This window comes from Centruroides vittatus, unplaced genomic scaffold (genome assembly GCF_030686945.1).
Source record: "Centruroides vittatus isolate TY-2023 unplaced genomic scaffold, ASM3068694v2 contig_927, whole genome shotgun sequence".
Lineage (NCBI taxonomy): Eukaryota > Metazoa > Arthropoda > Arachnida > Scorpiones > Buthidae > Centruroides > Centruroides vittatus.
The window spans coordinates 1729319-1755402 of NW_027122613.1; the positions used below are offsets into that span (position 1 = coordinate 1729319).

Consider the following 26084-nt stretch of genomic DNA (forward strand, 5'->3'; position numbering starts at 1 on the left):
GATTTTAAATATAATATTCTTACTTTTTGTGTTCTCATATCTAATTCATTCAACTTTCAAGTGCGTTATTACAGTGCAAGTCGCTATATAGAATTTCACGCCATTGTCTCGCCAACTGGAATCAAGTTTCATTGGCTTTATATGGTCCATCTCACAAGCTCATATAACGGGTTGTTAATAATACAAATCCAATGGTCTGTTGTATATTGAAGGTTTTATGAGGCTGTTTCGATGAAAAGAAAGAGATAATACAGCCCTATTTGTTTTATTATAAAATTTGCTTCTTTTTTGTAAGAGGTTATTTTTTTAGATTTCAATTTAAATGGAATATTTTTCTGTACTTAACTGATATTTTTCTCTTAAAAATTATTATTTTTAAACATTATTTCCTATTAGTAAATTTTTACTTATGCCCTTTAGGAGAAAGAAGTTATAAATTTTATCACTCTTGTATCAGTTTGTGTTTGTGATTACTATTATTTGTACAGCGATTTTAAATTTATGAAGTGATTCATAAAATTGTACTTAAATGAAGCAGAAAAATGCATTATGTGCAATTTGTCATTGTATAACTCGTAATGGCATTTTTACTCATAAAACTGCCAAAGTCTAATTTACAATCTACCCCCGAAAGGACAGAAAACTTTTGATGAGTCAGCGAGTTAGAAGTTCAAAAACTACGAACAATTCGGAACAGAATTTTGAAAAATTAATTAAATCTTATATACTTATTTATTTATTAATAAAAATCTTATTTATATTTTAAATACAAAAATATTATAAATAAAACCAATGTAATTTGTTACTCACCTTTCAAAAACTTGCCAAAAATATAATTTAACAAATAAATTAACAATATATATATATATATATATATATATATAATAAAGAATAATTAAAGAAGTATACAGTAATAAATTTTGAATGTCTTAATTAGTGTACGATTTATTTAATAATTACACTCGATTCATTTAAAGCTTTTTATCGAAGAAAATATATCGATTTTAAGGTTAAGTTATTCTCTTAAAATTTTCTTTCTAACTTTTAAATTAGCTTAACTTTCTACTCATACATCAAATTTACTGTTAATCAAAATTATTGCTAAAGTAACATCGTTAGGAGAAATTTATGTTTGTAGTCTTTTCAATATGTTGCGGTGGGAGATCAAAATTGACTAAATGTAAGTTTTATACGATTGTAAAAGCGAACACGAAATTACTTTCAACATATTTCAATATCATCGTCTTAAAATTCACATTTTTATGATGTATGCTGATAACGTTTAAGAATCTCAAATTATCTGGAAAATATATATAAGATTTAGATTACCTTAACTTCAATTTTTAATGGATATATATTTCTAGTAAGAAAATTAATTTATTTATTAAATACAGTATATTAAATTTATAAATTTTACCTTTCTTTATATACATTCTCTCTCTTTTTTGTTTTCTTTCTTTAATGATTAAATGTATAATGAATATACTTAAATTATCTTTATAATGATGGCTCTTTACTTTGTATGTATAAATTTTTAAAATTTAATTTAAGGTTATAATTTATTTGATTTAATACAATAAAATAAAGAATGAAATTGCTTCTAGCTAAACTTTGAAAATTTTATTAAATTTTTATTAATTTTTTAAAATTTAATCTATACTTTAAATAAATAATTATTATTGAATTTGCATAATAATAAAGATATATTTAATGATTATTATATAATAGAAATGTTCAGAATTAAAAAAGATTTTCATAAATAAAATTCTTTTAATTTTATTGTTTATACTTCTACCCTAAAGACATTCTATTATATATACCTATATCATATTATCACCTCTGGTTATCAAATAACTCTATGAATTGTTGAATAGATACTTTACAGAAATAATTAATAGTTAAAAGAATAAATTTATTTTGAACATTTATATAAAAAATATTTTTAAACAGCTTTAAAAAATTGAAAAAAGTAAGATTATAAGTAAAGATTTTGTTTGTAAAGGTAAAATGTCAACTGTTTCAAGGACAATTTACTTTACTCGTGTGTTTTTTTAAAGTTAATATTTATAAATAATATAAATTTATAATCGTTGCTACGTAGAGGAGTCATTATCGTTATTGTTATTAAAATAAATTATTAAATATTTATTATTATAAGGCAGTGACGAGATGCTGATGTCAAAAATTAAGGTTTAAAGTTATACGGAATAAAATTACTATTTACAAACAATTTAAAAAAATAATTTTATATTTAAAATATCATCGGATTTATTTAAATTTATCAAAGATTTGGGGTGGAAGTAAACTGTTAATCCCCGAAGGCAATTATATTTATTCTACTTATTCTTTTCAAATATTTGCACAGTGTTGAAAGAGTGTTATCTAGAGGAAAAGTTTCTCAGAAATTCCTAAACTGTTTGTTTAGGTAACGCAGGGACTTTGTTCTTAACACGATTACAATAGAGGTTAGAATTGAGGCCAATAGAATGTCTGAACAATACATTTATTGCACATGCCTGCAGATGATCGGGTATCTTTCCAAACTTCTTATTGGATTACCTCGATGTTTTTTCTTCTATTTCCTACGTTTTCTAACGCAAAAATGCTGGAAAAGATTGGTAAACTCACAATGGTTATTTTTCCTTCAGAAAACCGATCAGAGAAAATTACTATAAAGCAGGGGAAGCAATGGGATTGAAATAAAGTTTACTCACCTGAATACAACTACTGCTTCCGTTTTATTCAAGCCATAGAGTTTTTAGTGAACGCACCTGATCTTATCGAGCAGTTGTGCTAACAAATTGATATTAACTTCACTTTCCAAAGTGATAGTTTACTAAATATAATCTAGGATAATTAGATTTTGTCTCCTTTTTTTCTATCCTTCATAATTTATCAAAATCTTTATGGAGAGAGATAATTAGATTTAGCCAGAAGAATTTTTTCTCTCTATTAAGGTAAATTTTCATTAAAATTTATAACAATAACACTTTTCCAAATAATTTAAACGTAAATAAATGTTTATTTTATATTCTGCCATTCGTTTATTCTTTATTTTTTTTTAAATTAATATTAAAAACAAAAATGTCCTTTTACTTAATGATAATTAAAACCTTGGTGAAGTGTTTGTAGATTAAAATTCATTGCAAAAAACCATTTTAAGTACATTTAAGTAATTAAAATGATTAATATACCAGAAAAGAAATTGTTTAAAAATACAAAAATAATGATAATATATAAATTTTTCTTCTTTAATAATATTATTACATAGATACACCGAATGGGTTTAGAGAACCTGATGCTCTCATTATCTGAATATTCATTGAAACATTAAATTCACAAATGACATCTGTTCTTTTAAGGTGACACGAATGCATAGTAAATGTGCGGATGTTAATTAATCTTTGCTTGAACCATAATAGTATTACTAATGGTTAAAACGCATTTCTTTATTTAAAGAAACGTATTTTGTGTAAATTATCCTAATGAGAAGTTGTGTAATGACGGTTCCAACATTAGGAATAGAAACATTTAAAATTGTAACTAATTAGCTTGTTTCTTGTCCTTGTAACAAAGACATTTTAGTAATTTTCATCACTTTTTCCAAAGAGGATTCTTATATCTTATAGAACATAACGAAGAAAAATGAGTTGACTAATTAATATAAAAACTAAGCAGGATTAAAAGAAAATAGAGGATCACATTCTCAAGATTTTTTGTTTTTTATTTTTTTGGTATAGAATTGTATAAAATTAGATTTTTATACAAGCACATTGGGTAAAATAAAATTGAAAAGAAGGGAAAGAAATTTCATTATAATTTCCTTTTGTTAGTTTAATATATTTTTCAGGCATTCAATACTCTTATTATTCTTTTCTTAAGTTAGAAAACTTATTCTTCTTGAAAAAAACTTTACAAAATATATATTTATTAATTAAGATAAATTTTTAAACCTAATTTTTATAGTTTTAACACTTATTTTTATTATTTTATCTTATTAAAATTTCTTGAATTTGATACTATGTAATAAAATGTTAATGAGATTTTTATGTTTAAATGTATTATTAAGTATTAAAACTGTTAAAAAAGAAAGAAAGAATATTAACAATGTTTATAAAATAATTCTGGTTTGTAACTTTAATAAATTTAGGTTTATCAAATTAATTTTGTTTTCAAAATAGTATTACTGGAGTGGAAAATACTAATTTAAAAATAAATTACTTGTGCTATCATTCATAACAATATAATAACTTAGATAAAAGAATAATGTAAATAGAGGAGAATCAGTTGAAAAGTATGTGTTATCCCGAAGAAATATATTAAAAATTTTTAAGTTAAAAATAAGGTAAAATATGAATGATTTTAAGCATAAAATTATTAATTTCTTACCGAATTTAACTTACGTTTATCCCTTGAATTGATCAGGATGAAAATATTTAAAGAAAAGACAACAAATAAGTTAAGAGAATCTGCTCGTCATCGGATCATTAACCACATAACTAAACAATGTTTAATGAACTAGATTGCAACCTTGTAATCTCTTCTTACAAATGGCATCTTTTCTAAGAGATCGCAGCATAAAAACTTTCGTACTCTTATCTTAAATCACCATGCTTTATTTAGTATAAGGTTATTTCTTGCGTCAAATTCTGAAGGAAAATTCACTGACGTGTATTTCAATGATAAAAGATAAGGCTCATTTCACATCTATGCTTAAGATACTCGTGGGAAAAAGAAAGAAAATTAGCAATTAATCAAACAACTGTCTGAAAACACTTTTAAGTGCCTTTAACAATGTTTTTAAGCTTTATAGATATGAAAAGAAGAAGAGGGATTGAGAAAGAATTCTTTCTTTGTGATATATTTTAATACACACAACGCTTTGTTTACGCAAAACTCTATGAAATATTTTAGCTTTTTCCTTCTGTCCGAATGATATATATTCTTTTGTAAATATTTCATAGAGTTTCGTGTATAGGAGGATGTCAAATAGAAAATTTATTGCTTGGTGTGTTCTGTTTAAAATGATGGGATGCATAGAAAAGATAGATGTTGTGAGGATAAACTATTTGTTGTAGGGTTGATGTGATCACACCAAAGGAAGGTGAAAAGATGTTTTATCTTAAGGGCTTTAAGATGAAACACTTTTTGTAGAAATATATTTACTATAAACAATTTTATCCAACAGCAAGTTATTATCTTGTTATAGGCTATTACTTTCTCTCCCCTTTCTTTCGTGTTTGGATTTTATCTTTTAAGCATCTCATATCAAAGTTTTCTCGAGGTTCAGCAAGATTTTTGACACTTTCTATCATTTTCTTACTTTAGAAAAGATTTCTTCCGCAGTTTTTTACTTTTTATTATATTTTTTGCATTTCCACGGTGAAACTAAAAATTCAGTTTAGGCATTCGAACGAGAAAAGTATCATTTTTTCTGCCTTTCAATATATATATACATACATATATATATTTTTTCAGATTTTTCAATATTTCTCTGATATTCAATTTTATTATTCTACAAAACAGATAGATTTTCTATTTTTTTTATATATATATTAATTTATTATAAACAACTCTAAACTTTACATTTTCTGTCCTTATTATACCTGCACAATTCCTTTCTTTTTTTAAACATTTTATTCATTAAATCTAATTTATAATTTAATTAAATGATGTAAAGAAAAAAAAACATTAAATTTCTTAAATTTAACTTTAATTTTTTACGTTCGTTTCAATTTTTTATACGAAAAAGTGAAAGAAAAAAGCATTTTATAGTAAACAATTGCAACTTTTTACTTAAAATCTGTCAGACGAGATGCAGAAATATTTACTTATAATGAAGAAAATCTCTGGAAAATTGCCCAAAAAAAGTAAAATAAAATAAAAGAAAATTTGGCAAAATTTCACCAGCTTATAACACAGACTTCGATTCACCTATAAATACTTTTATTATTATTATTTTTTAAATAATTGAAGATATCTAAAATAAAGAAATTCATAATTTGCATTTATGAAATTTCCAATAGCTTATCTACAAAACATAATTAATTTCAGGACTAATTAAATTTTAATTTTGTAGAGAAAGAAAAAGGGGAAAAAAATTAAAGGAAGATTGAACATTCTTTATCAATTTTCCATTTTGATTAATCTTTCTTTTGATGTTAAGTAAAAATTCTGTGCTCTAATTTGCATCTATAGAGACTTATATTTTTCATCATAATATCCAATCGATAGTTTTATTTATAAAAGAATTAATATTAATATAATGCTATTCATAAGATAGTAAAATTTGCTAATGAGATTCACTACTTATCTACTTAGTTTGAAAAGAAAATAGTAGAAGTTACATTATTTCATTACTTTAAATCTATCAAGTAGCTCGCTTGTTTTCATTACACTTCTCTTCATCGATTTTTGCACTCAGATGGTTTTTCTTCTACGTCAAGGGACAGCTAATCATATCTGTGCAATATATATATAATTTTTTTCTTTCTTCATTGTGCCTGTTTGCTCATTTTGCAAAATTCTTAGAGTTCATTAACGTCAACTAATAATCTAAATTATTTGAAATATTTTCTCTAATTGCAAGAGATGAGTACGGTATTGAGTTTTCTTAATATATATATATTAACAAAAATTTTTTGTTGAAAATAATCAGGAATGCTTGTCATATTTTATGGTTTTGACAAATAATTATAAGGCGTTTCTTGATAACAAGGAATTATTAGTAATAATAATGATCTTTATTTATATTTAAACGGTTTTTATGAGGTATTAAGGTTGAACTTTCTTGTAATTTTTCTGCTTTTTTTGAATTGTTTATGCTGATTATCTACACACAGAACTGTTTTATTTAGAGAAAAAAGATTGAATTTCGTGTAAAGAACAGTTTTACACAGTTTGATTTACTTAATTCTCACTCCCACTTGATGTTATAGCGAATTTCGTTATTTAGGGGTTATTGTTAAATTTTATTTTAAGAAATTATATATATATATTAACTTTATATAGAGTAAAAATAACAAAATTCGATCCATTTGTTAAATTAAAATAACCTAACTTTCCCATTTCGATTGTGAAACATGTTTTCAAGTACTATACATGAAATAATTTCCTCATCTGATCATTCATTCTATTGCTGAAGGTCGTTAAAGTCACTCTACTCTTCCTTTAAATTATTTTCATGAAACCAATTTTCTATTATTTAGAAAGAGTAAAAATATTTGAACAATGAAGCGTAGGTGGTTCTACATATTTTCTTTTTACCAATGAACAACGGAAATGTCCTATGAGTCATCAGACAAATAATAAATAGGCTAACTACTCTTTATAAATAAATGAATATGCAAACACACACACACACACACACATATATATATATATATATTTTATCATAAACTAAATGTATATTTTTATGAATATAGTAATAAAAATTGTCTGTTTTATTAACTTTATATATATAAAATTTGAAGACGAAATAACCAGTAGAAAATCAATGGGTGCACTAACGACTTCTTTTCAAAATTTAAAAGGAGGGGAGAAACTACAGATTTTCGAGGAGTCTGGCGGCGTATAGACTGTCCAATTCAGAACAATGATGTCGGCCGACATAGATGTAGATATCTTTTGTTCTCGATAGAATACAAGAGAATGCTCAGAGTCATACGACCATTCGCCATTTTGAATCCTTATTCAATTTAACAGTAACCTATTCAGTAAAATATCTCATCTATGTTTAAAGTAACTCATTTTAGCAACATATTCAAAGAGAATAAATACGTTATTTGTTTAAATATACTGTTAAATTTAAGATTGAATGATGTTTAGCTTGGTTAAAGTTACTTGATTTATTTATATTAATTAGTGTAATAGACAGATATGCGCCCTACTTCTAAAATTTACATATTTATAAAATAATATTTTTTTAAGGTATATTAGAAGATAAAAATTATATACGTAAGCCATCTTATATCAAAACTAATATAACTTCGCACGAATTTTTATAAAAATTCTTCGTCTTTTTTCTTTTTTTTATTAAATTAATTATATCTTTAGAATTTTTTTAATATATTTTCAAAGTTATTTTAAGTTTTCAAAATTAATTTATCTTTCTTATTTTACAATATTTAATATATTATTCTCGATCAATTTTCCTTCTTTTCAGATGTTAAGAGACCGGAGAGATAAAATATTAAATAAATAAATATATACATACATATATTAAAACTGTTTTCTAAAAGCTTTTATTTTTTATTTTTTAATAAACTAACATTTCAAGTGAAAATTTTAATAAAGTAAATTTAATTCTACTTCCATGCAATTTCTTAAAAATTATCAACACTCGAGCCATTTATCTTGTTATTATTCGATAAATAAAACAAATATGAACGTATGTATATTTAAAATAAACTATAATAGTTTAAGTTTAAATACACTCGTTCATTTTTCCTCCATTCATTAATTTAAATTTACCAAACGTATCATTAATTTTATTCTCTAATTTTCTCTGTCTTTGAAGATATTCTAAACTAAAATTTTCATGCCAACCACCGTTTGATAACGTTGTATCATCCTTATATATAAATATATATCCTTCTATCATCCATCAAAACAATACATCATCTACAGTAGATTAATGGTATACAGATGCTACATATCTCTGCATCATTTATCCATTTCTATTTCTAGATACGTAAAGTATATATCTACAAAATACTGTATATACTCAATCTAATAAATTGCATCGTCATCAGTTTGATTTTAAATTAACGAAAACAAAAATGAATTTAAAACTTTTCTGCATAATTTAACTTTTATTCTGGAAGTTATATTCTGTTTCTTTCTAGAAATTCCATTTTAAATCTACGGAAAAAAAGGAATAAAAGGAGAAAAAAGTAACATCGGCAGTAATATTAACGTCAGCATCTCTTCTTCGAAAATGTAGATCTAGTGGAAATTCTTTTAAAGCTTCGAATAAAGGAAAAGCAAAATTCGAGATGCTGATGGATAAAAAAGGAAATAATAAAAAAAAAGTCACCTTCTTTGATTGTCTTCTTTATTGAATATACTTTAAATAAATGTTAAAATAGACTTCCAACAGTATTTTTAGTCATTCTAAGTTCAACAACTCGCATATATTCTTAAATCATGAGTTAGATTAAATGGAAAAAAAAGTTAAGAACCCATTCAACTCTAGATTACAACATATCTCTTTAATAATTATTTCTTTCATAAAATTACTTCCTTTTTGAAATTAATTTATTTTGTGTTAAACGCTTACTTCATCTCTTATCTTAGAAGAATAATAACCATTCACCATGTAAGATTTTAATGTTACGAAGCTATTAAATGCAAAAATTTATTATAAATAATTTAATTTTTTATATATTTTCTAAGCTTTAATTGCAGATTTTTATAGTTTTTTAACTCATAAATATTATCAGAAAATTATTGATCAAGGAACAACTTAAAATAATAATAATAATAATTCCTCTAGAAAAATTGAAAATAAAAAAAAAAGTTGCTTAATTTCTAAATAAATTTTAAAGAAAAATAATTAATTTATTCGATTTTTTTAAAATTAAAAATACAATTAGTTTTCAATAAATAAAAAAACAAACACGATTTTTTTAGAGTCAATAACAATAACATTATTAATTAACAATAAATATATTATGAAAATATACAATTAAGAATTACTGATTTTTTAAAAATAGAATTGAATTTTAATTTATTTCATCTAATTAATGGAGATTTTCGAAAAAAAGAAAAATTGCCTTTCATCTGAAGGAAGTTGTAAAACAATTAATTAATAAGATTAATGTCTAATTGTTCTTCAACGAGAATAATAAAATACTAGAAAATTTCTTCTCGATAAAAATAACAGGATATCCGTTTTAATAAATTTATTCAAGACAAAAGAGTATTATTCAATCACTTTTATAAATAAGTAATTGAAGTATATCATATTATACTCAATAAAAAGACGATAATAAATAAAATTTCTTATTATATAAAATTCCTAGAATGGTCAAGAAGAAGGAAAAGATTTTAATTATTAAAATGTCCTTTTATTTTCTACCAACATGCTGAGAATTTCATTCATCTTTCCACACATATATACATTTCCTATATTGAAAATAATTTGTTCGTTGTAGTGAATAAGAATTTTATTTAAATCTCTTCAACCATCTTTTCTCGCTTGACATGAACTGGTTAGTTGTTGAAGGACAACCTTCCTTGTAAACCTTCTTTCATACAACGCTTGTAAAACTTTGTACCTATTCTGGCAGTAAGAAATGGCATGGTTGACAATCACGTTGACTTGTCTTGCAAGAAAATCTTATTTAAAAATATATAAAAATTGTCATTTTTAGTTGACTACAACGTGTACTGTACGCATTTTAAATTAAAGAAAAAAAAACTTACTTATTTTAGTTATAAATAATTAAAGAATGCTTTACCAAGGTTGCTCATTTACTAAGTTTATATTCATGGAAATTAATATTTTACATGTAAATTTACTTTAATGTTTTCTTGCTATATATTAAAGCAAACTAGGAACTAACTAGATATGCTGTTAAAAAAGTTACTATCACTCTCGACTAAATTTCAAAATGTCCTTCAGAAATGACTCCTCGGATGAGATCATCCATTAATCTTAATATTAATAAATAACCTCATTAAATTTTCGACAAACGGCATTTACTTTGGTGTTTCTCAGCTTTCAAAATATCTGAATAAAATGTTGACATTCCATATTTTAATTACTGGAACTCTTAATATGAGTAATTATTAGAAGATTAAATAAATTAGCATAAATCCCACATTAGAACCAAAGACTTATTTATGGTTTATCGTGTAATTTTAATAAATCCGGCATTTAATGCAAATAGACTCTAAGCACATTCGTAGTCATTGTTAAAGAGTAAGAATAAATCGATGTAGTATTACAGTAATGTAGTTGGATATTCTAATTCCTGAGAAGACTTAGAAATCTCCGCATTCACTAGAAACGAGATCAATGACCGAAGCTCTTCGGTATGTCCTTGAAGTTTTGATAGATTACTCTTTCTTTCTAAAAATTCTCTTTTGGCGAAACTGTTAGTTCCAGCAATCTGACGTAGTTCAGTTATATTCTTATTCTCCTATATCTTATATAGTTTTTTTTCCTCTTATCTTATTTTTCTGGCTAAATATCGATTACAACCAGAATATTTTTTCTTTGCTCTGTTTAGACGTTAGAGGAGCTAAACAGACGAAGAGTTGTCAAAAACAATCTTTTCTATCATATCTTCTGTAGTGTTTTTTTTCCTTTGTCCGTTTAAGCACCCGTTTCGTCAGGCTAGCAGGGTCTAGGTGATTATAGATATTTTTTTTAACGTTTTTCATTTGTCGAAAGTCGTCTTTTGGCCATTTTTCATCCGGACTTATTGGCCCATTAGGTTAGCAGGTATCATCGAACACTAAACGTCGATAGATGATCGTTTTGTAAGGATGATGATCACATTTATTTATTTTTGCCTGTACTGGAAAACACTACACCAATTTTTTTTTCAATTGTAACTGTTTCGATTGAACAAGAAAATGATTTTCTTTGTTCTTAATGGTTTCTACACTTTTCACTTTGTTTTTTTTTTATTTCAAAACCTGTCGTATGAGTAATACCCGTCACACTCGGATTCAGTAAATTGTTTCTGAAAACCTTGCAATTACTTCGATTTCTCATCTATAATTTTCAAGAAAGAAAATAGTAAATAAAGATTCTGCACTCTTTCAAAGGCCACGTACGAGTATTTTCTTTACAATTTATCAAGTATAAGTTTTAAATCGAAAAATACATTAAAAAATAAAACAAAAATTTATACATAAAACAGTACAGAATTAATAATAATAAAAAATTTATGTTATAAAATTTAAAGAGAGTGTTTTGAATATGATGTATATTTTATTTGTTTTGCTTTAACCGATAAATATCTTGTTTATATATATATAAATGTACTAAATATAGTTTTTTAATGTTTACTATACTATCATAAAGTTAGCATTGAATGTCATAATGTTGTGATGTTATACTTTATCCATCACTTCAGGAATTCCTGGCATAAAACTCAGGACCGTCAATGTGCTCAGTGACCACTCAGGTAGGAAAAACTTTATCTGAATGGACATTTATATCCTCATATTGTGTGATATGGCAAATCCCTTGTGTTTGAAGTTATTTCTGTTATGTTCTACCAGGAATACGCACATATCCCAAGAGAAAAGCACTTATTCCGTTTGGCTTTGTCAGATAGCATGCTATTCGTATACCCGTGTGCTGTTTTTGTCACTATTTTTATTTTAACCGTGCACCCTTTCCTGTATTTTTATTCAATGATTGCATGTTCGATACAAATGTCGTATTCCCTTTTTGGTTTTAACTGATAAATATATGTTCTTATATATAAATAAATGTTTTTATAAGCACAAGTACAATATTCTGCTTTTGCTTAAGGTGCTTTTCTGTAAAAATATTTTATCGAATATTGGTATCAGTTGTGAAGAAAACTACTATAGAAACCTTTACTAGCGGGCAATATAGCAAGGCATAGCCTTGAATTGTAGCATAATTTTTTTTTCACTGTTCTTTGTAAGAATGTTGGCCTTTTCTGCCACATATTTTTCTACTTATCAGATATGTCAAGAATCAGCCTGGTGTGGGAATGCCACTTCATTTGTCTTGAGAATCAATTTGTCTTTTAGCAGGACAACGAACCAAACTTAATGTGAGAGTTCGCAGGTTTTGGTCATTAATATCAATTATAGTCAACAATGTCTCCATTCTACATCGGTGACTCATAACTACTGTTCTGTCTCATAGCCTTCTTTGATTCAATCTACAAGAAATTTGGAGCCGGCATATCCTCTTATGTCGTGAATAAGTTTAAATCTTCATCAGTTATTTTTATTATTACTGTCAGAATTTTGGACAATTCAAAATTAACAAGTTTCAAACGATATATATATATATATATTTCAATAAGTATTTTTAATTAGGGATTTTATTATTTTTTTCTATCAACGAATCAATTTTACTAACTTCTACATAGTGGAAAAGAATTTATTGATCGTCTCGAAAGACTTTTTGTTATTTTTTAATACATCACTTAGAAAATATTAAATTCTAATTAAATGTTACTTCAGTTATTTTCAAAAAAATAAGAATTCTGAGATGTTCTTTAACAAATGCATGAACTAAAATTAATTCCAATTCTAAACTAAGAAAAGTTGATTTTTGCAATTTTCTACAACGAATTAATACTACAGAATCGATTAAAAATATAATTAAAAACTATTTATAAAATTTTAAAATTATTTCGAAGAATAATATATAAGGGAAAGAAAAACACTCTGTTAACTATAATTTATAAACAAATAAAGAGAATTTACTTGATAACATTATTAAACAAGCAAATTCCAGTCTTAAATTTTTAGAAAAATCAATTTAGATTACCAATATTATAAAGAGAGAGACTTGAAAGAGTTCATGTGATAGCAGCAAAATTTATAGAGTAAAAGAATTCTATAGCAGTCTCGGAATTCACGTCATATACTGGAGATTCTGTATAAAATTTGTTCCAAGCTGTACAATTGACACGAAGCGCAAAAATATTACCTTCTATCAGGCACGATTCTTCACTTCGGAATTGCTACCTATTGTCCTCCGGCTGTCCTTCTAGGGTGTGAGAACTGCCTCTACTTCTGTGATAATGTCGTCATGATGTATGGTCGAATGTCCAGCTAATGCTCCTCAGGTTCGAGCGTGGTCCACACCTCTCACGAAAGAGGTGATGGAGCAAGAGCAACTGCATTCGGGAAACAAATTAACTATTAAGAGATGTCACTCATGTAAACGTTTCTGATATTGCGGCGGAAGATGGATTATTCTTAATGTCCAAACTAAGAGCAACTTTATAAATGGAAGAATGCCAATTATAAAATACTTACTTAAAGTACAATTTTCATATCGTTTGATAACTATTTACATGTAATTCTTAAAATTATATATATATTCATTTCGGTCATCTTAAGGAATTTATTCTATTTATTAGGTATTAAACCGTTATAATTATTTATAGTTCGAAAATTGTTACGAATGAATAATAATAATTTCTAATTACGGAAATGTTGAATTGCAATAATTACTTGCATTCGATTGGCAAAATTCCAGATACAATTCGTGCATTCGTTCGTTGCAGTTCTGAAAATGAAACCTATATTTATATCTGCCAGAAAAATGGAACTAGTTAAAATAGTTTAAAATCAGTAGAAAGCAATTTAAAAAATTACATTTCTTAAAATCTTTAAAAAAACTACTTTCTTCCCCCACTTTTCTTTTTAACTAAAAATGAAAAGTGTGAGAATTCATTTAACGAACTGAAAATGATGATGGGTACTTTCTGCAATGTGTTTCTTTATGCAGAAAATACTTGTTAGTGAATCAAGAAAGAATTTCGACTCGAATATAAAAAAGTCATGAGTATGCAGAAGAAGGAATGTAAGAAGTGATCTGATAAACTAGATATTCCGTATCATGGCTTGTTGTGAAAAGACAAAAATTAGCTTAAATTTGATACAAATAATCAATAAATGTGCGGATGCACGACTATGTATGAGGCTAAATAAATAAAAAGAGCTTACTTTATTAAATTTTCTTTTATCGATTATTATAATAATTAAAAATTTCCTGGATAAAAATCGATATCTTATTAATTTTAAAACTTTTATATCGATTTTAAAAGAGTAATTTATTAAAAATCAATTCTAAATTAAAGAAAATAATAAATAAATATTTATATATAATAACGAGTTTTTTTGAGTAAAATCAAAATAAAAGAAAGATTTTCGATAATCTATATATATATATATATATATATATATATAGCGATTAAGACAAAAACTTCTTATTAATGATCCATAAGCTGCAGAGGGATATTAACCAACAGATGTTTTCTGTTCGTCATATTGATCAATGGCAGTGAGTTTCTTATCCTCAGGAGAGACTGATCACTGGCCAAACAGGAATTCCACGACAGCCATACGGTATTTACTATAATTCCTAAAGACCGCTACGTACAGTTGTACCGAGGCCAAGAGACTAAGCTTCTTAAGCTCGTCCATAGCTACTAGCTGACCAAAGAAAAAAAAAAGAGCAGACCAGTATCTCTTATAACGTCTAATACTATCTGTTTATATATATTTTATGTATACAATTTGATAAAATATAAATTATATATTTTAAAATAAACAAATTTATTTACGTAATTGGGTTTTTTAAACATATAAACATCTTATTATCCAAATGACATGTATCTGTTTCAAGATTAAAGATAACATCTAACGAAATCAAATAAAAGTTTGGAACAAACTTAAAATTAGAAAAGAAGGAAGAAAAAGAAAGTTTCATAAAGTAATGAAGCCCATTTTCCATGTTCGTGACTGCCAGAAGATTTTCTATTTTTAATATAGCTGTTCGGTCACAGAATATTCTATGTGAAAGTTTTAGGTACTTCATGAATTCTGTAGGTTACTATACGTAGTTTTTCTTTAAAAAAAAAGAACTTTAAAATTATACTCTCGAAAGACATTCTATATCAATATGGTTCGAATTTTAATGAATTTTAATGGAAAGTGTCTTCCAAAATTTAAAAAAAATTTAGAGACTAATACTTAATAATTAAATCTTCATAATACAAATAAGAACTGTTATATATGTCTAAAGTATTTGATTAGATGAAATTTATACTTAGTGTACAGTAATTCGTGTCACAGAGTAAATACTATCAGAAATTTCACAGGAAATTAAGCTAAAATAGGTTATAATACATTATACTTCCTAAGACTTCAAAGGAAATTGGTGTAAATGAGGACATAAGTTATAATTTTCAGTCTTTGCTTCCCTACAGGAAACTTATCCGAAATCAGTCAATAAATCTTTTTTCCCCCCTTTTTCTTTCTAATTCCCTGCTTGTTTGTAGTAAAATTACACGTAATAAACTTTAAAAATATGAATTCTTGAAGACTTTTAAAAACAGTACAATGTATAGTTTTCAATGGAAGGAATGCTACAGATTAATACATATCACATTAGTAACGCAAGTGGCGTAGTCAGCATGCATTACAAATTCCAGATTATAGAATAGATTGCCAATTAATACGCTACAGTTAACAGATAATCATACTAAATTTATCTTATTATCAATAATCATAATTAATAGAATGCTTTAGAAGAAAGTTATGCGTAAGTTTTAAAACATGTTTATTGGAAAAAATTTAAAATTAATTAATTATATATTATATATTTTACAGTAATATAATTTATAAAATTTTCGAAATTTAATTAATTATTTGTATTATATATAAAGGCAAGAGAACAAACAAGAAAATTAATTTCGATCCTTCACGAAGAATGCAATCATGTCTTCACCAAGAAAGTTCAGAAAATACAAATAAAACATTGAAGGATGTAAAGTTTGTGAACAGAGAAAAGATACGTGAATAATTTAAACGGTGGAATATTCTTTTTACTTTCTCTAGTCCAGAAGCTACCTCCTGGCTGCTATAAAGAATAACACTGGATGGGGTAGCTGCAGTGGTAGTTTACAGGTTGTTGTCAGCATAAAATTTTTTCTTTAATGCTATACTAACATGGAGAGTACATAGAAGATAACGAAAAGTTTTACAAGTCGGAAATGATCCATACAGAACGATATTTTTGACGGAGGATGGTGTCTAGTATACTCCTTCCTTAAAGCTATTTCTTGAAGTCGAAGGAAGTCGACAATATTTTCAGTTTAGAGATTAGGTAGCTGCAGCACATTACATTTGAGAAGAACTAGAAATAAATATAAAAAGAAGTTAGGGAAAAATATATAAATAAACCGAATTAAAATTCACAACGTGTGGTTATTTATTTTAATTCTTTCATTGAAAATGTTTGTATAATATTAACGCAACTAAAACAGGATTTTCGTTTTAAATAACAATAAATACTTTTTTTTTTTAATAAAGGATGTTTGCTTTGTTTAAGTTTTAATGAGTGTTGCTGTAAATTCTTTCTTAATTCAATTATATTAAATCTGATTACTTGGATTAATAAAAAAGTTAATACAAAACGAATACCTGTTTTTTCTTTTCTCGAAAAATAAAGTAAATAAAAAAATTCTCTAGAGAATACCAATCGTAATTTAATCACGAGGAGTTGAAATCTTTTCTCTATTTTCTTTACTATTAGTAAGTTACTTAACTGATTCTTTTTTCATACTTATATCCTTTAGATGACCCAGAGTACAATGCTGTCATTGATGCAGAAGTCGAGTTGCCTTGCAACATTACACCGCCATCACCAGATGACAGCATTGCATTGGTTCTATGGTATAGAGGAGATTCGGGAAATCCCATTTATAGTTTGGATGCCCGGGATCAACATACAGGTGAGCCAAAACATATTGCAAGCGAGATACTAGGATCTCGCGCTACTTTCAATCATACAGCGAAACCAGCTTACCTGCAAATAAAACCTATTGTCGATGGAGATGCCGGAGAATATCGGTGTCGTGTCGACTTTAAAAGAGCAAGAACGACGAATAAAGCTATGAAACTTAATGTTATAGGTAAGGAAAACTTAAAACCCTACATTGATTTAATATTAATATCTTAATGTGTTCTTTATTTAAAATTTTCAGTGCCTCCTGAGAAAATACTTATCTACAATAATGAAAATAAAAGTATGATCGGACCATTTCGTGAAAATTCAAATTTAAACCTCACCTGTGAAGTCAGAGGAGGTAAGTATTATAAATTCTTATAAATAAACAATTATGTAATTTAAATTATAACTTAAAAAATCAATCTTTTAATCGATAAACACGGTTAAAAGCGTTATTTTTCAAGTAGTATATACATTGAAATGATATTAAAGGAAAACGTAGAAGAACGTTGTCGGTGGAATAAATATTCCAACGATTTTATTATTAATGGATAAATTAGATGGCGAGAAATGCATTAAGCATTAAATCTTACATTGTTGACATTCTCTACAACAACATAATTATAAGTTTCTGAAGATCTGCTGTAAATATAAAGGTAATTTGCATGATACTATAGTAAGACGAACGCATTTCATCTTCGTATTAACGTTTAGACGTGCAATAAAATGCATTCATTCGGGTGACACCTTTAGTTTGTAGATTATTAAAAACTTTTTATTACTTAATGTGTCGTTTCTTGACGTTAATGAGGAAAAAAATTCAACATCCAACGTCAAACTTAACTAAATTATTCGGACTTTGATACACTTAGCACTTTACGAAATTAGATGATGGAGTTGAAGAACGAAAATTTTATTAAAATATTTAAGATATAGAAATATGAGAACTAAATTAAATTTATGATCGAATTAATTACATAATTACGTATAAAGAATATTTTATATTTTTAAAATTAATTTCTATTTTGAAAAGCATTTTATTATATTATTATTACGTGGATTTTTATGAAGAAAAGACTCTATTAGTGTACATATTATTAATTTTTAATATTTATTTTTCAAAATTTGTTTAAATTAATTTTTTATATTTATTATTTAAAAAAATATAATTTACCAAAATAAAATTAATGAATTTAATCCCACCACGAGTGAATAAACCTCTGAGCACTGGTATTAGATAGTGGGTTCACGCATCAACAACGGGCTGTCAGGTGGAATTTTCCTGGTTTCTTCACATTTTTAGCACCTGAATAAGGGCCAGTTTCTTACAGAATGTCCTCACGAGAGGCATCCCTCTTTGAAGATCGCTCGCGAGTCGTGTTTTCTTATGCAAACAACAAACAAACAAACAAACAACTCTGCATTACAGCAATGTTGTGAAGAAAGTATTGACTAAATTCACTAAAATAGTTCTCAAGGTTGTTCATAGTCTTTAATAAGAGAATAAATAGAACAATATTTACGTATCCATTACTAAATTTATAAATTTGTTATTCATTTTCGTACCAGGAAGTCCATCTCCAGCGGTAACCTGGTGGCGTGAGTCGACCCAGATCGACGATAGTTATTCTAGAATAGAACGAGGTTTGGTCATCAATGAATTATTGGTGACGAATTTGAAAAGAGACGATTTATTGTCCGTTTACATGTGCCAGGCGTCCAATACAAATCTAACGGTGCCAATATCTACATCAGTCACCATAGACCTTAACTGTAAGCATCTAATGAACCATTTAATTTTTAAATAAATTAATATTTTGTATAATTAAAAAATTATTTTAAATGTATTTTTAAATTTACGATTTTAATTTGTTAAATTAGTAAAATATTTATTTATACGTTTTGTTAACTTACTATTATTTTTGTTATTTATTTATCTTTATTTTTTATTGGTTTTTTTAAAAATTTATTATTAATTTAATGGTGCTATACGAAGCATAAATTTGTATTTTATCTAGAAAAAATTTAGTCAAATTTTTTATAGATTGTATATATATTATATTTAAGTTTATATAAGGTATTTTTCCAGAAATGATTTCAAAATGTTGAAATAAAAAAACTAGAAATTCAAATATATAGAAAGTATTTTTGTACAGCTTACAAAAAATATTAATATTAATATTACAAATGTATTTTATTTCTGAGTGTCGAACAAAAAGAAAAATCTAATTTCCTCTCATTTATCATAATATTTTAATGATGAAGAGTTCTACAGCTCTACAATATATATATATATATAAATTGGTTTGAGTAAAATAAATAAATGTTTTTTAAAATGTAAACAGTTATTAAGGGTAATATTGTTATATTTTTGAAGATATTCTACAAAAACATATTTATTAAAATAATTTGTTTTTTTTTTGTATTGTTGACAAAGAAATTCCCATGATGGAACCTCTTGAAATTTATTGAATGTATAAAATTACATCAAGGAATTCAAGAAATTTATTTGATTAAATCTAACAGAACACTTGGAGAATTAATAAAAAAGACAAATACGCTGTTTTCTTTAAATATATCTCTATCTATATTAAATTATATTGTCAGTTTTGTTATATGACGAATATTAAAGTCATATAAGAGAATACAAAACAATGTTTAGTCTATTATTTTTAAGACTTATCGAGTAAAAATGTCAAAAGTAATCACGCTGTAATGTTCATCACGAATAACTGCTAGAAAGGAAAATACGAGAATTGCAAGAAACACAAAAAGTAATGCAGGAAGTGTCACAATAGAAGACAGATCCCCAAGAGTATGAACATCACATCGTCCATCAACATCAGTATAAATGTGCTACACTCGCATAGAAAATAATGTAAAGAATACTATCTAATATCTCAATATTTATTTTTATTCGTGTTTAATATTTTATAGGGGGTTCTCATCTGGGTAAAGTTGTTATTACAAGTTTATTTTCTTATTGAACGTATATAATATATCAAATACTAAAAACATTATTTGTATTTCAACTGTTTATAATACCTAATGAACTATTCGTATTCAAAAAAAGCAAAATAGAATATTAGGATGATGTGGATAGATTAAAGGGCATTTATTCTCGAAACTTGAAAGTTTAAAGTTTTACAGTGTGCCAGAACGATTGTACAGATGGTCTTTCGGGACGGTTCTAGACTCTTGCTTATGGAATTTCTTCCACATAGACGAATAATCAATGCTGAAACGTATAATGCAGTTTTTAGGAATCTGGATAAAGCCATTAGATACGAAACACCCAGACTTACTAAGCAAAGGGCAATGCCCTCCTATTTTCTGATGATGTCTGAGCATATATGACTTGTACAACACAATGTGATGTGATTTCTGATATGGAAAATATGTCATCATCCTTTCTTCTTAAACCAAAACTTGTGTTTGGAATTTCGTTTTCTTCGGCCTTCAAAGATACATTTTTTCTTAGTAGTGGGTGTGATGTTTTAATTTTATTTTAAGATTTCAAGCAAAAATTCAAGTTTTAGTGACGAAAAAAAATCATTACATTCATTTACAATAGTTTAGTGCATCAACATTTCAACAAGAAACCATTAATATAAATTTTTAGATAATAAAATTATCATCTTATCATCTAAGAAATTATGTAATATCGTTACTTTATTATTCAAAAATCATACAAAATTGTTATATTATTTAAAAAATCTTTAAGATAAATTTATAACTGTTGACTTATTAATTTTAAATAAATAAATACCAGTATATGATTTATTGCAATAACAAAAAAGAACACTATAGCCTAATTATTTTTCAATTCATTAATTAACTAAATAAAAAAAATGCGATTGCATGCGAAGAATAACAATAATAAAAGAATGTTAATCAGTAGCATTTTATATAAGGTGTATTTTCGATGAGATGATAAATCATAGTAAAAAATAAAGAATGAAATTATATAAGATTTATTATAAAAGTTCATGTTTTGATAGGATATCGCATTTTAGTATCTGGAAAAATGCCTAATAAATTGCCTTGTAAGATACTTATTATTATAAAGATGCTATTTAGATAAGATTGGACAATGAAAATATCTTCAGCAAATAATAAAACTATTATTTTTGTTGATCAATAAACATTTTCACTCTCGGTTATTTCCTTTTATCAAGATAAGAATAAGAAAAAAAAATTCATATAAATTTAAAATATTTAAATTTTAAATTTAATGTTTATTTTTAAAATAATATATTTAAATTATTTATATAAGAATAAACCTTTTTTATTATATTACAAATATATATATATATATATTTTTTATTAGTAAAATATTATTTAGAATAATTACATTATTAATTATTGAATTTATTGAGAAAATAATTTTAATAAAAAAATTAACAAAATTTCCCCGGCTGATTATTTTTTCTGAAATTTTATTATTATTATTATTACTTTTTTTCCATAAATGAAAATATCCTTCTCTTCTGTCTGTTGTCTGTCTGTCTCTATCTCTATCTGCTTCTAATGATTTTATATATAATATTTTATAATTTATTTAATTAAAAAAAGTATTAGATGTACCCGAAAACCTATTCAAAAATGACATCAAAATTTATTAGGGATTATCGAAATGTTTTCAAATTAAGCAAATTTGCTACAATATAAAATTTGATGTAGCAGATATGCTATAAAATTTGTGAACAAATTTAAAATGAAAAATTTGAATTTTGAACAAATTTTTGGCTATTTAGCTATGAATTATAAAGAAAAAAATTTTTTTAAAAAAACGTGAGAGCCCACAATGAAAGTATAATTCGGGTAGCAATTGTTTTTGCACATCTGACTACCCTTTCTAGGAACATTGAGGTGTATTAACATCAAGAGTCTATCCGTCCTTGCCCAGTGAAGCCGTTGGAGGTACGTATCATCTCTACGCACCGAACGTTCTCTGAAGGCAAAGAGTACGAAGTGATGTGCCAGTCGAAGGGTTCCAGACCTCCTGCCCAGATCACGTGGATGAAGGGGAACGTCAAAATCGACAGTTCCCAAGAAATCACTTCGGAGGATGGCGACACAACTACCAGTACCCTGACTTTCGTTCCCTCCAGCGAGGATAACAGAAAAAGCCTTTTGTGCCGTGCCGAGAATCCAGATTTACCAGAAAGTGCCTTAAATGACGAGTGGACGATGAATGTTCTCTGTAGGTGGTAATGGGTGTAACATGTAGTTTGATATAGTGAGATGAGGGTTGTAAATCTCGCGTCGTTACAAGAATTTCGGTTATTTGCTTTGGAAAGCTTAACCTCTTTTTTGTGTTATTTTTTTTTCTTATCCAAATTTAGTATTACTGTTAAAGACTACCACCCTCATCTCTAGAGAATTACATTCTTAGTGTCTTTCTAATGTATTAGTGCATGCACCTAGTTTCAATGTTTAAAAGCAAGTTAGCAAATTTTTTTTACTTTTTTTTGTTACGAGCAGTAATGCATTAAGCAAATTAATTTTTCCGTTTTAAGTTTAGACAATTTTAAAATTTAATACATAATATCTTATTTATAAGTTTATATATTCTCAACTACCAATTTACTAACGTAAATATTTACTGCGAAATTTTTTAATTTATTTCTTTCGTAATAACTTTTTAATGTAAATTTAATGTAATTTAAAGCTAATTAAAAACGCTAAATATAACTTAAATTTTTAACGATAAAATTAAAATTAAATGAGGAAAAAAAATTAAAACTTAACGCTTTCTTTCTATCTTATTTATTTATTTATTCAGTTTTAATTATTTCAAATCTGATATTTTTAATATTATTTTTTCTCAACAGACGTTCCACAGCTATCGTTAGCTCTAGGAGCTAGTGATAAACACGAACAGATTCGTGAGGGAAGCAATGTTTATTTCGAATGCAATATCCAAGCAAATCCATCTATATATGAAATAGGATGGAAATACGAAGGAAAAACTTTAGTACACGATCCTCCATCGGGCATAAATGTCCGTAACTATACATTATTCTTACAAGGCGTTAGGAGATCTCACAGAGGAAGGTATCAGTGTGTTGCTCGCAATGCAGAAGGAGAAGGAGCGAGCGAAGAAGTTTTATTACGGGTACAATGTAAGAATCTGATGTGTATTTAATTTAAAATATTATAATTAAAGATATACTAGACAATATATTAAATATTAAATGAATGAATAATATCATCTAATTAAAATCACCATTACTTTATCAAAAATTCATCACCTTTATATCTTAATGAATAATATATGCTAGATCATACAACGAATAGTTTATTATTTATTCATTTATCACAAAGCAATTAAGTTTTCTATATATAGAACTGGACAAATCTACAACATATGTGAAAAATAATTGTCTTTTTTTCCCCCTTTCTGTTGACAGTTGCTCCTGTTTGCAGTAGTGGACAAAAAGTTGTGTATGGAGCTGCTAGACACGAAGATGTCAGAGTCACCTGTGAAGTTGATGCTGACCCACCATCAGTAGAATTTCGTTGGGGATTTAATAACACAGACGAAAGTTTGGTTATTGTATCATATACGACATCAGGAACGAAAAGTGTTGCAAAATATGTTCCAAGAAATAAACAAGATTACGGTTATTTGTACTGTTGGGGAAAAAATGAAGTTGGAATGCAATTAGAGCCGTGTATATTCAGTATAGTACCCATAGGTTAGTATCATTAAAATAATTACGAAAAATGCACTACTACAACAACAAAAATTTGGTTATAGAATAAACTGTAATACATAAAAACTGAGAAAGATAATTTTCTAGACATATATGTATATATATATATATATATTTTTTTTTTCTGTTCTCAATTGTTTGTTGTGGGATTTGTTATTTTATTACAACTAGTTAAATTTTAAAATAAGAAAATAGTAAATGAGCTATATAAATGGGTTGTAGACGTATCTTCATTTTAAATTAAGTATATCTAGTGTGATTTTTTAAAACAGTATTTCTTAAATTTGTCTTCGTGGTATTTGATTTATGTTGGCACAAGGTAGAGGGAAAAAAAGAAAAGAAAATAATGAAAGTTAAAATAAAAAGAAATTCCATTATGCAGATAGCAATGGTTCTTTACGTAGCTTCAACAGAGACTTGATGAGTTTCGTACGAAACGAAGTTTGTAAATTTTTTTCTTTTTTTTAAATCCTCATTTTTTTAACTTGACCTCTGACGAGAAATGGTGTAGTATAAACCATTATGCAAATTTTAAATATAAGAGAGTAGGATAGAAGAAAAGTGTACATAAGCCACATTACAAATTAATTTTTTTTTTCTTGTTCGTCCTTCTGTTTAAATACAAAGACAAGATCTAATATTTTTTAATATTTTTGTAAATGGATTCTAAGAAAATATAGCTAAGGTCATTAGAATTCAAAAACGGAAACTGTTTAAAGAAAATTGAGCAATTTCCATAATAATATCTATTAAACCAGGATAATAAAAATATATAATTAGTTCAGAATCAATTTTAAGTATGATAGAAATGCATAAAAATGAAAGAAATAAAATAAAATAAATGTAGATAAATTTTTTTTTTAAATTATTATTTTGCTTTTCTTTGTAGAAAAGATTTTTACATTTTTAGTACTTTTGAGTTATTAAAATTTAATTAATCTTTAAATCATAATGATCGCCTTTACGAGAACAATTTAACAATAATAATATTTGCAGTGATTGTGTTTACTACGTTAATTATAATACTTGAATTAATGTGAATTTAATTTTCCATTTTCTATGATATAATGCATTATGATGTTTCCATTAAGTGGTTGATAATGATGTTAAAATTCCATGTAACATCTACAAATTACTATTTTTAAATAGATGATGAATTGTTAAATAATTAGAAATAATTTCTGAATTTAAAAAAATTAAAAGTATTTATTTTTTAAATGAAGAAAATTGTATATATATATATATATATATATATATTTCCATTAAAATATTTTATTGTAAATATATTTTAAAATTGTTATAAAATTTGAATGCAAACTTCAATGGAGAAAAAAATACTTAATTGAGATTAAAATGTTACATGAAATTATTTATATTTATGCAATATTTTAATCATTTTAAAATATAATTATAATTTTTAATTAATAAATTAATTATTAAAATATAACTTTAAAATATAAAATAACATACGTAATTACATAGAAGTTTAATTAGTTTAGAATGAAATTTTTAAAATAATTTTATAATAGAATAATACATAAATAAAATTATAACAGCACACATTAATTTTTTTTTATTTTTATTTAATTTTTTATTTATATTTATTTGTGATTTTATTATGTTGTTTCAATATGCTTTATTTTCATTATTTTCTTTAAGTTTTTTTGGGTTTTTGTTAAATATATATATATATATATATAATTTATATTTTTTGACATTGATATATATATATATATATCCCATTTCAAGTATAAAATTATATATTTATAAAAATTGTAATAATGGAAAAAATGTTTGATAAACATTTATGAATGGAACGACTATAAATTAATATTGTTAAAAATCTGTGAAAGTAAAGTATTATCGTCACAACATGTACTGTACACATGTAC

General features: G+C 25.7%; 1 protein-coding gene across 2 annotated transcripts in view; it reads left to right on the forward strand.

Moving 5' to 3' along the window:
- The window catches only part of LOC136984742 (synaptogenesis protein syg-2-like), a 41882-nt gene that overhangs the window by 10676 nt on the left and 5122 nt on the right, over nucleotides 1–26084 (forward strand). For both annotated transcript variants that reach the window (XM_067281849.1, XM_067281848.1), the window contains exons 2-7: nucleotides 17319–17654; nucleotides 17727–17828; nucleotides 19040–19243; nucleotides 22380–22676; nucleotides 23308–23598; nucleotides 23887–24174. In XM_067281849.1, coding sequence (XP_067137950.1) covers nucleotides 17319–17654; nucleotides 17727–17828; nucleotides 19040–19243; nucleotides 22380–22676; nucleotides 23308–23598; nucleotides 23887–24174 — 1518 coding nt within the window. The remainder of the gene's footprint in view (nucleotides 1–17318; nucleotides 17655–17726; nucleotides 17829–19039; nucleotides 19244–22379; nucleotides 22677–23307; nucleotides 23599–23886; nucleotides 24175–26084) is intronic.